Raw genomic sequence first — 12,509 nt, forward strand, 5'->3', positions numbered from 1 at the left:
CTTGTTTAAACATTTGTATTTACACTACACCTAAATGTGTAACGTACTAAACGTGCCATGAATAGCACTTTACCTCCACTGTCATTTCATTCTCACAAGCTTGGACATTCCCTGCTCTCACAACATATATTATTATTCTGTTTTTAAAGTATGCAAACTAAAGCTCAGAGGATTAATAAACCAGAGATCTCAGTCTTTACAAAGCAAAACAATGGGCTATGAACTGGGGGTTGGAACTCACATACCTCTACCATACCAGGGCTATCGCCTCATGCTGGGACAAGACTGCAGTATTCCTTAATATGGGACTCTTTTCTCTGCTTCTTTCTAGCCATGTAACCACGGGCAAGTTTTTAACTTCTTCTTCACCTTTTAATGGGGATAACGGTAGTTATCTACTTCACAGAGTTGTTATGAGAATTAAATGACACCATGTATATAAAGCACTGCACACAGTGTCTATCATTGGGAAAATACTTAATAACTGCTAGCTAGCCTCTGTTATTCTTATTACACTGCTAATGGGTGTCAGGAGAAAAGCAAAGGATAATGCACCCTTGGGTGTCCCTTCCTCTTACACCCTGTGTGGAGAATCCCAGTCCCTAACCCTAAAGCTTCAACCTGGAAACAAAGCAAATGCTAGCACCACAGAAGGTTCTATTTCTGAAGAGATTTCTTGTATTGCAATGCAGAACAAGAGTATAATGTCAAGGTGATGCCCATGCATGTCGGGACACTCTCTCTTGAACACAGATCCTCACTCTCTGACCTGTACTGTCCAAAACACTAGCCACAAATCCCATGTGGCTACTGAACACCTGAAATGTGTCTCATCTGAGCTGAAATGTGCACGAGATATAAAAGGCACATCAAAATTTTAAGACAGTACAAAAAAGGTAAAATATCTCAGCAATCGTTTTTTATGTTGATAACCTGTTGAAATGATAATACTTTAGATATAATGGGTTAAATAAAACATGCATCTAAATGTACGTTTTAAAATGGATTAACTAACGGTATGGAAGTTCCTAAAACACTAAGAATATAGTTACTGTACGATCCAACAATCCTGCTCCTGAGCATATATCCACCAAACACAAAAACCGATTTGAAAAGACACATACACCTCAATGTTCACAGCAGCACTACTTAGAATAGCCAAGACATGGAAGCAACCTAAGCGTCCACCCACAGATGAATGGATAAAGAAGATGTGATAGGCATACATAGTTGAATATTACTCAGCCAAAAAAAGAAAGAAATGCCATTTGCAGCAATCTCTACGATGGACCCAGAGATTCTCATAGTAAGAGAAGTCAGACAAACACAAATATATGATATCACCTGTATCTGGAATCTTAAAAAAATGAAACAAATGACCTGACTGACAAAACAGAAATAAACTCACAGACACAGAAAACAAACTTATGGTTACCAAAGAGGGGAAGGCTTGGCTGGGGCGGGGTGGGGGGGTGGATAAATTGGAGTTGGATAAATTAGGAGTTTGGAATTAGCAGATACAAACTACTATACATAAAACAGATAACAAAGTCTTAACGGTACAGCAAAGGGAACAATATTCAATAGCAGAAAAAAAATTTAATGTAGTAAGTAAAATGTATAAATGAATCACTTTGCTTCATAGCAGAAACTAACACAAACAACACTGTAAATTAACTATCTTCAATTTTTAAAAACGGGTTCACTAAAACATGTTTTTAAATTAATTTCACCTGTTTGTTTTAACTTTATAAAAATGTGGCTGTGAGAAAAATTTTAATTAGATATCTGACCCACATTATATTTCTTTTTTTAAAGGATGTCAATGTCTTTAGTTTTTTAATTTAGCATTTTAAATTTTTAAATTCTTATTATTAGAGTATAGCTGATTTACAATGTCGTGTTAGTTTCTGCTGTACAGCAAAGTAAATCAGTTACACACACAGGCACACAAACACACATCTAAAAAAGAGTGTGTGTGTGTATATATATATGTACAGATATATATATATATATACCCACACACAAATCTATCTCCACTCTTTTTTAGATTCTTTTCCCTCATAGGTCATTACAGAGTACTGAGTAGAGTTCCCTGCGCTATACAGCAGGCCCTTACTAGTTATCTATTTTATACATAGTGGCATCTATACGTCAATTCCAGTCTTCCAATTTATCCCTCCCCCCTCCCTCCTCAACAGGATATTTCCATTGTTCAGCACTGCTTTGGTCCACACTACATGTACATCAAAAGGTTTCATTTTGGAAACAATTCCAGAATTCAGTGAGCAACAGAGCATTTCATGCAAACAGACCAGTAGTCCCCACTCAACTAACCCCAGATCTGCAAGCATCAATGGTGACTAGCAACCTATATTCAAAATACTATATGTTTTGGGGGCTTCCCAGGTGGCTCAGGGATAAAGGGTCCGCCTGCCAATACATGAGATGCAGGTTCTGTCCCTGGGATGGGAAGACCCCTTGGAGAAGGAACTGGCAGCCCTCTCCAGTATTCTTGCCTGGAAAATCCCATGGACAGAAGAGCCTGGCGGGCTACAGTCCATGGGTCACAAAAAAGTCAGACATGACTTAGTGACTAAACAACAACAACATGTTTATCTACAATTAGGCCATCGTGCTAACATTTAATATGGCTTGTGTGATTGCCAAAAGTTGTCTAAAACATAACAGGAAAAGAGACATCAATGGATAAGAAGGATGTGTGACCAAGTAATCAAAAGAGAAAATGCAAACAGCTAAATAAATTTCCCAAAGCAAAGTTATTAATAGACAACTAAAATCAAAACAACTTTTTTCAATTTTTCAATATTAACAATCAGTTCAATGAATGTCTACTGAGCTTCAAAGCAAAGATTCTTTAAAATTCTCAAGACATGATACATATTAGGACTTTGCTTGAGTAAAACATTACAGAAAAATGACTAGAAGGAACTATGAAAAAGGACAGAATGACTATCTCCAGATGACAAATTCATGGATTTGTTTTCTCTCTTCCTATTTTTCTATTCTTTATGTAATTTCTACAATGAATATGGGTAGCTATTCAAAAAGTTCTGCACTAATGTATATGTTCATCATAGAAAAACATATACTAGCCACAGGGGCTTCCCTTGTGGCTCAGCTGGTAAAGAATCCGCCTGCAATGCAGGAGACCTGAGTTCGATCCCTGGGTTGGGAAGATCCCCTGGAGAAGGGGAAGGCTACCCACTCCAGTATTCTGGCCTGGAGAATTTCATGGACTGTATAGTCCATGGGGTCACAAAGAGTCAGATATGACTGAGAGACTTTCTCTCATAGAAAAATTAGAAAATAGAGATAGTAAAAAATCAGCACTGTTATTTTAATAATCAGAGGAAGTAAACATGACAAAATAATTTTAAGATGAGGTGAAAATAACAAATGGCAAGGTTCAAATTTTACGACTTCTCCCTCAGTAAAAATACCTCTTCCCTAGAGGTTTCCAATTTAGAGTATTTTCTTATATTTTCTGATTGTGAAAGCAACAGTGAACAGAGTATTTAAGAGTGGTTTTGCCTGGATAATGGAACTGCAGGCAATTTCTATTTCCCTTCTTAACCATTTTTTAGGGAGTGGGGAAGTGGGAGTTATAGGATCTATATTACTAGATTTTTTATAATGAAAGCGTTTCATTGTTGTAAGGAAGAAAATCAGTCACTTTCAGGAAACATCAGCTACAACAAATTACAGATAAGGAAATTGAGGCTCTGAGAACTTAAGCAATTTGCTACAAAGTGGAAGAGCCAGGACTTAAAACCCCTCAAATCTTCTTTCCCAAACCCACAGCCTTCCCACCTGGACCCCTCTGTTGGTGTGACACAGGACTCTTAAGTGTTCAGACTGAGTCTAGACTCTTGGGTAAACTAAAACCCAAACTATGGCTAGGCAGGATGCATATGGATGATCCTCTTGTTTGGAGAAGCCACGCATTTAATGCACTGCAGCTGGAGTTGTGTTACATTTCCTGAGAAAGCAACCTAAACTTGACCCCAGCCTTTTCAAATTCCCACACCGCAGAGTTGCTCCTCACAATAAACAGGGCATTTTACTTGGCTCATCCAGCCACAATTCAGCTTAAAAATTGTACAAACTCGTAAATTTGAATGCTGGTATTCAAAACACATGTTTAGCTGGTGGAATAAAAAAAAAAAAACAAAAACTCCCTGGCCTCATTTCTGTTCAGAGCAACTCATGGTGGTTAATCCAAAAACTCTGGATTTAGCTCACCTTTTAATGCCACATAGCAATTCATTTTCGTTAACTATCTAAACTGCAAATCCGCACTTTGGAAACACACTCACTCCGAAAATCCCCCTTCCTCCTCTAGCCTTTTCCAACTCAGAGTGAGAGAGGGCCACTGAACATTCTCTGTTGTACTGCACAGCACATTTGAGACCTCACACCCACCCAGAGTAAAGCTGCTCTTCAGCCCGAATTCTCACGCTTGTTGCACTCTGGCCACACTGCCGCGTCTGCGTGGGTTCCTGGCGAGAGGCATGGTTTCTCTCTAATCGGCCACGTGGGCTCCAGGACTCTCCTCTTTGTTCCCCCTCTCCCCACTGCACTGTCTGACACGTTCCCAGAGAGCATGGGGGCTTCCCTGGTGGCTCAGACAGTGAAGAATCCACCTGCAATGCAGGAGACCCAGGATCCATCCCTGGGTTGGGATGATCCCCTGGAGGAGGGCATGGCAATCCACTCCAGTATTCTTGCCTGGAGAATCCCTGGGATGGAGGAGCCTTGTGGGCTACAGTCCATGGGGTTGCAAAAAGTTGGACACAGCTGAAGCACCTGAGCATCAGAGAGCATCAGGAACTTTGACTCTGTGCTAAATAAAACCAAACCAGGAGGTTTCTCTAGAGGAAAATTCATAGTGAATATTCTAAGGAAAACATGCATGATTTGGGAGGCTGAGCACACCACAGGGTCCCTCCATGAATGCAGAAGCCATGAGCCCCCTGAACTGATGGGAAGGATGGCAGTGGTGATAGCTGGCCTGTGAAGAGACAAAGCAAGCATGTTCTGTGGAAGGGGATCCATAGCACCACTGGCTCTGACGTCATCTCTTTTTTAATATTTATTTGGGGGACCTTTGTTGCGGCATTTGGAATCTTGAGTTGCAGCATGCAAACTTAGCTGTGGTGTGTGAGATCTAGTTCCGCAGTATTCATTCATGCCTTCACTTCCATTAATGGGACAGACCAGTCAGTCCTAAAGGAAATCAATCCTGAATATTCATTTTAAGGACTGATGCTGAGGCTCCAATACTTTGGCCACCTGATGTGAAGAGCTGATTCATTTGAAAAGACCCTGATGCTAGGAAAGGTTGAAGACGGGAGGAGAAGGGGACGACAGAGGATGAGATCGCTAGATGGCATCACTGACTCAATGTACATGAGTTTGACTAAATTCCAGGAGCTGGTGATGGACAGGGCGGCCTGGCATGTTGCGGTCCATGGGGTCACAAAGAGTCGGACACGACTGAGCAACTGAACTGAAGTGATGGAAGTCAAGGAGGCCTTGACCAGTGACCTGTCCATGGGGTTTCCCACAAGAAGAGAACATGACCTGTTACACACCTCCCATGGTCCGCGGATCCGAGCAGGTGAGAGAATCCGTAAGCTATGGTAAATCAGTAACGAAGGCCAGAACTCCAGGTTCTTACTCATACTAAGCTCTGTGCTCTTCAGACCTTTCCATCTCTAGACAGAAAGCAGTGAAGTCTCGACAGTTGTGTGATGGATGGGGTGAGAGCGCTGAATATCCACAACATACTGAGCCCATCTTTGCAGCTCGAGGCCAGAACACGAGCCCAGTTCAGACAAAGGCCTCCCTGACTCAAGGGTCGTCCATGACGCACTGACCCAACAGCCGGCGGCTTCCCAAACCATCACTGTTAATGACAAACTGTTAAGCACAAGGGAAGGTCACAGTGAAGTTAAAGGGAGACCTGCTCTTCTCTGGGCTCCCCAGGTGGCTGAGCGGGAAAGAACCTGCCTGCCACTGCAAGAGCCGCCGGAGGCACAGGTTTGATCCCTGGGTCGGGAAGGTCCCCTGCAGGAAGGCATGGCAACCCACCCCAGTATTCTTGCCTGGAGAATCCCATGGACAGAGGAGCCTGGCGGGCTGCAGTTCACAGGGCTGCAGAGTCGGAAATGACTGAGCACGCATGCAATGGCTCTTCTTTTGGGTCAAAGATAGCTTGAACATCACACCGTGCTGAGCTTCAGATCCAGTCCTTGGAGCTCAGACCACACTGAATGTGTCTGAAGCAGGGCTGGTGTGGACGCAACTCTGTTTACCCTGCTTGCCAAAGGCTGCCCTGGGGGAGCCATGCTGGCGAGCTGCGGCCAGGCTCACAAAGCCACCTTGTAGCTCTGGGGCTGAGCCTCAATGGTCTGTCTGTTACATCTTCTAGGGCATTTTGATGTGTCATGTGGACCCAGCTGCCAAGCCTGGCAACCAGCTCAAATCCTTCAGACACTGCTGCTTCTTTCTGACGTCATCACATTGAAACACATGACACCGCCCACAAATACCTGGGCAGCCCTCCAGGAATAGCTTCCTCCTCCCCCCTCCTGTCTTCCACTCACAGCATACCTACTGCCAAATAGTAAAAAGCAGCAAGACCCCTTTATGCCCTGCCACGTAACCAAGAATAAAGCCCGAGAGAAGTAAGGAGACTGGGGATATTTCCACTTTTGATCAAGCTCTAGACACAGAGTTAAATGATTAAGAGAAAGAAAATGTGAACTATCACAACCCAAACTCTGATATGATTCTGCAATCAGTACCATGGATTATTTAACTCTGGCAAATCAATGTGCTAATAACCAGAGATTTGAAGATATATTTTCCCTCTTCCAACCTGAGAGCTTTTAAATTTCAATTTCTCCTTGGCTTCATAAAAGAAGGATTCATAAAAAGGTGAGAACAAGAGCTCTCCCAGGCTGCATGTGGATACCCCAGTGGGGTCACACTGTGTCCACTGCCTCCTGCTGCCTGTCAGGGGCCTGCAGGTCAGTACATTGCTTCAAAACTGCCACTGCCACCGAAGGCAGGGAAACGGGTCAGCAGCTGCCAAGTGAGTGACAGGCCAGCTCACTCTCTCTGCCAAGGCCCAGTCACTCTCTTTTCAGAAGATGTACAGCCAAAGTAGGCCCTGCACCCAGCCATTGGGGTCACTCGGGAAAATCTCAGCTCATTTGATTTAGAATCTGATAAATAAAGCCTCTGGCGAGAATGAAGACACAGCCATAACAGGCAGTGACCCACTTGTCTTCTGTTATGTTCCACAGTCTCCCCAGGCAGAGCAAGCTCAGAAACATCTGCTGCTGCTGCTAAGTCGCTTCAGCCATGTCCGATTCTGCAACCCCATAGATGGCAGCCCACCAGGCTCCCCCTTCCCCAGGATTCTCCAGGTAAGAACACTGGAGTGGGTTGCCATTTCCTTCTCCAATGCATGAAAGTGAAAAGTGAAAAGTGAAACTGAAGTCGCTCAGTCATGTCCGACTCTTAGCGACCTCATGGACTGCAGCCTACCAGGCTTCTCCGTCCATGAGATTTTCCAGGCAAGAGTACTGGAGTGGGTTGCCATTGCCGTTTCCGAAACAAAAACATCTAAACTCTAGCAATTTCCAAACGGGTATCTCCAGAGCCAACTTCTCTCCTGAGAGTTTGCTTTCCAACTGCCTTATTTCCAAGTGTCCATATCTAATCAATCATTAAATGATGTCAGCTCTATTTCTCTCAGCATATAATGCTCCTCCATACCTACGACCTCAAAGCTGGGCTACCCTCCCCAGGTCTTAACTGGACACAACTGACCCCATCTCTGATGGTCCTCATGGCTTCGAGGTTCCCCCTTTCTCTAATTCATCCTTTGCTGCCGTTAACATTAGCCTAGTAAACATCAACACAGTCTTTACTGAAAAACACTGGTTCTTGCAATTGTTTATGGATAAATTCTAAACTCTTTAGTATGACACTCAAAGATCTTCATCAACTGGTCTCAATTTCCTCGTCCAAACACACTTTCTGCCACTTCCTACCCCGCCATGGCTCTGCATGACTGCAGCTCATGCCAGACAAAACCCCCTAAGCTCTGGTCTGAAGTAATGGCCTTTCCCTGCATAGTACCTCCGGCTACTTCACCTCTATCCCACAGCTCTGATTTATTCTTCAAGACCCAACTCAAACGCCACCTCCTCCATGCAGCTCTCCCCAAGCCCTTGAGCTGTGAGTCATAGCACTCTGTCCGGTTCTCGAATGCTCTCTGCACCTTTCTATCCTAAAATGGTACCCTGTAGCCCAAGGATCTGTTCAGATGCTGGCTTCCCTGAGACGATGCTGGGAGGACCTTGAGGGTGGAAACTGTAACTTTATCTCTGAACTGAGTACAGGGCTGCACAGACTACACACACGGTAAGTGTTGTTGAATTCATCAGTTGGAGCAATTAAGGCGATGCAGGGAAAATGGTTTTGAGAGTCAGGATACCTGAGCCTCACTCCAGCCGCCTCAGAGTTGAGTACTGCAGGAACTGGGTTTCTCATCTCTTGAATATTCTTCCCTGGTGGCTCAAACAGTAAAAGAATCTGCCTGCAATGCAGGAGACCCGGGTTCGATCCCTGGGTCAGGAAGATCCCCAGGAGAAGGGCATGGCAACCGACTCCAGTATTCTTGTCTGAAGAATCCCATGGACAGAGGAGCCTGGTGGGCTACAGTCTACAGGGTCACGAAGAGTTGGACACAACTGAGCGACTAACACTTTCACTTTTCTATTGATTAAAGGGGTGAGGCTGTATGATTTCTAGGTCCCTTTAGCTCCTCTGTTCTAGAATTCAGACTACATTTTCCTTTAAAATCTACAGTGAAGAAAGACTCTATAAAACCCCATGGTAATAACATGTTCCAGAAGTTTGGACACTCTCCACGAAGCCAGCCAGGAAAACCACTGCTCCTCTAGACCACTGGGCCAAGCTCCCCAGGGACAGTCCGCAATGGAGGCTCCGCCCTAAACTCAGAAATCCCCACCCGCCTTCTGGAACACCTGGAGAAAATCCCCAGTTGACCTCTATTCTGTCTTACTCTATATATTTTGGCCAAAATGCTGCTTACTAAATATTGTGCACAGACCGAAAAAAAAAAAAAAAAAAAAAACTGATGACAAAAACCTAATATGCCTTGAAAATAATGAGTATTAAAACCATGAGTGAAACCACTAGGCTTACTGTGGAAAACGGTATGAAGGTTTCTCAAAAAACTAAAACAGAACTACCGTATGACCCAGCAATTCCACTCCTGGGTATACATCTGAGAAAAATTAAAACACGAATTCAGAAAGACACATGCATCACAGTATTCACAGCAGCATTCTAAGTGGCTCAATGGAAAAGAATCTGCCTGCTAATGCAGGAGACACAGGTTTGATCCCTCTGTTGGGAAGATCTCCTGGAGGAAAAAATGGCAACCCACTCCAATATTCTTGCCTGGAAAAATCCCATGGACAGAGGAGCCTGGTGGGCTACAGCCCACGGGGTTGCAAAGAGTTGGACACAACTGAGCAACTGAGCATGCACGTTTGCAAAAGTGTTCAAAGGGGCACAGATCAAGAATCGTGCATTCATAGACGATGCAACTTCACAGAAGATAGGGAAGCAACCCAAGTATCATCAACTGATCAATGGATAAAGAAGTTGTGGTAGATACACATGATGGAATACCACTCAGTCATATTAAAGAATGAAGGTTTGCCGTTTGCAGCAACACAGACGGACTTGGAGGGCACTCTGCTAACTGCAATAGGTCAGACAGAGAGAGACAAGCACTGTTTGCTATCACTAATATGTGGAATCTAAAAAAATACAACAAACTAGTAAAAGTGATATAAAAGAAACAGACTCAGGCATACAGCAAACAAACTAGTGGTGACCAGTGGGGAAGGGAAGGAGGAGGGGCAGTGTAGGGGCAGGGGATTAAGAGGAACAGACTATTAGCTATAAAACAGGCTACAAGGATACACTGTAAGACATGGGGAATATAGCCAATATTTTATAATGACTATAGACGGGGTATAATCTTTAAAAACTAGGCATCACTCTACTGTACATCTGCAAAATAGTAATAATATTATCTATCAACTATACTTCAATTAAAAGAATAAATTTTTTAAAATTCTCTAGGCTAGATAATCACCTTGTTACCCCGTACTCTGGGGGTGGCTGGTACCTCAGGACGGCCACTTCTGTCCTTGCAGGCTGGGGCGCAGGGTAAGGCTTGACCATCTCGTGGAGCAGCCCGGGGTGCTGGTCACTGTAGAACAGTCCATGCTCCTGGGTCTTGCTGACCGGGGACACCATCTGCTTGGTCTTGAAGGGGTACTCAGGTGGAGGTCCTCGGGGGTCCAGCATCTTGGCTGCAGGCTGGGCTGGGGAGGGGCCCCCTCCCGCCTTAAACGCCTTTCCGTTCCCGGGGCCAGGGAGGTGCTGCTTGGCGCCGTTCCTCTCCAGCGACAGCTGCATGATCCTCTCGCTGAGAGAGCGGACGTGGCCCTGCTTGAGCTCCTTCAGCGCCTCGTCCTTGTGCGCCTGTCCGCTGTTGGCGCGGCTCACCGTCGGCCTGCCCTCAGTCCGGGCCTTCTGACTGGCGCCCCCGGCCATGTAGTAGCTGTGCCCCACGGCCCCTGGTTGCTGCTGCTGCGGCGGCGGCGGCGGCTGCTGTCCCCGGAAGAACTGGGACTGCGCCTTGGCCTCCTCGTACGTGGGCAGCTCCTCGTTGTTCTGCTGAGGCTGTGCGGACCGCACCTGTTTCTCCATCACAGTGTTGTCCACCTGGTGTTCCTGACCCTGCGGTTCCTGGCGTGCTGACTGGTAGACCATTTGTGGGTCTTCTTGAGCGAGGTTTTCCGTGGAAGAAAAGTTGTTGGTGGGGTGGGCTGGCCCTGCACTCCCTGTGGCCTGGTGCTGAATGGCCAGCAAGTTCATGTTCTCGGTCGGGGTGCCATAGCGCAGTTGCTCCTGGATCAGCCGCTGTAACACTGTTCCAGCTGCCGCATCCTCGGAACCTCTCATCTCCACCTCTGGGATCCTCGGGAAGTTCAGGGGGTGGAAGTTACAGAGAGGATCCTCAACTGGAAGATAAACATGGGAAAAACATGTCAGGCTGTTCCATACAGGTCTCAGTGTATATTGTGAATAATGAACTTTCTAATGATAGAGGCATTTAAAGTGTTCCAATACCCCGTCACCCCCATTTACCCTGCAGTTTATCCCAGGGAGCATCTCTCCAGCTCAGTGCGCTCTCCCACTCTTCCTCCCCTCACTTCCTGCTTCCTTCTAGACCCTGGTCAGGCCTTCAAGCTCTCCCTTTAAGCTCTCCACTGACCCCTTCTCTTCATCATATAAACAGTCTTTCCCATCTTAAAAAATTAAAATCAGAACAACAACAAAAAGAGAAACCACCTTCTCACAGCCCAGTGTAAACCTCTAAGTGCTACCTGGCTTCTCTTCTCTCTTCTCTTCTAACTGTCCTCAGAAAGCAAGCAAGTGACACTTGCCGTCTCCACTTTCCGAACACTCCAGCCACTGCCCGCCCTACTGCTCTGAGAGTTCAAGTTCCAGCAACACACCAAGAACATAGAGTTCCCAAACATGCTAGCTCTCTCTGGCCTCCAGGACTTTGTCCCCATTCATCCCTCTGCCTGGAAAGATGCATCTCCCTACACTTTTCTTGGGAAAGTCCTAGATGTGCTTTGAGTGATGGCTCTAAAAGCTGCCTTCTAAGTAAAACCCTTCCTGCTGCACCCCAGCAGGCTTGAGCCCTCCTTCTCTGATATCGAACCTCTGTTGTCATACATCCCAAAGACCAATCATCACAAGTTGCGGTTTAGTTGCTAAATTGTGTCAGATGGCACTTATTTATGCAAACAAGACTTTGAACATCTTAAAGGCAGAGATCGTGGCTCCTCATCTGGGTCTCCCTAGCATACAACTCTATGGTTTTTCCAGTAGTCATGTATGGATGTGAGAGCTGGACCACAAAGAAGGCTGAGCACTGAAGAATTGATGCTTTAGAACTGTGGTGCTGGAGAAGACTCCTGAGAGTCCCTTGGACTGCAAGGAGATCAAACCAGTTAATCCTGAAGGAAATCAACCCTGAATATTCAATGAAAAGACTGATGATGCTGAAGCTGAAACTCCAATACTTTGGCCACCTGATTCAAAGAGCTGTCTCATTGGAAAAAAACGCTGATGCTGGGATAGACTGAAGCCAGGAGGACAAGGGGATGACAGAGGATGAGATGGTTGGATGGTATCATGGACTCAATGGACATGAGTTTGAGCTAACTCTGGGAGATGGTAAAGGACAAGGAAGCCTGGTGTGCTGTGGTCTATGGGGTTGCAAAGAGTTGGATTCAACTTAGCAATTGAACAACAACAAGCAACCTAGTGCCTGCATGTAATGGGTGTCA

The 12,509-nt window shown here is 45.3% G+C and overlaps 1 protein-coding gene across 1 annotated transcript in view; it reads right to left on the reverse strand.

The window, feature by feature from the left end:
* Positions 1-12,509, reverse strand: part of AMOTL1 (angiomotin like 1) — a 119,163-nt gene that overhangs the window by 69,370 nt on the left and 37,284 nt on the right. The window contains exon 3 of the mRNA XM_068988728.1: positions 10,235-11,168. Within this exon, the coding sequence (XP_068844829.1) occupies positions 10,235-11,168 (934 nt within the window). The remainder of the gene's footprint in view (positions 1-10,234; positions 11,169-12,509) is intronic.

The sequence above is a fragment of the Capricornis sumatraensis genome, chromosome 16, assembly GCF_032405125.1.
Source record: "Capricornis sumatraensis isolate serow.1 chromosome 16, serow.2, whole genome shotgun sequence".
Taxonomy (NCBI): Eukaryota; Metazoa; Chordata; class Mammalia; order Artiodactyla; family Bovidae; genus Capricornis; species Capricornis sumatraensis.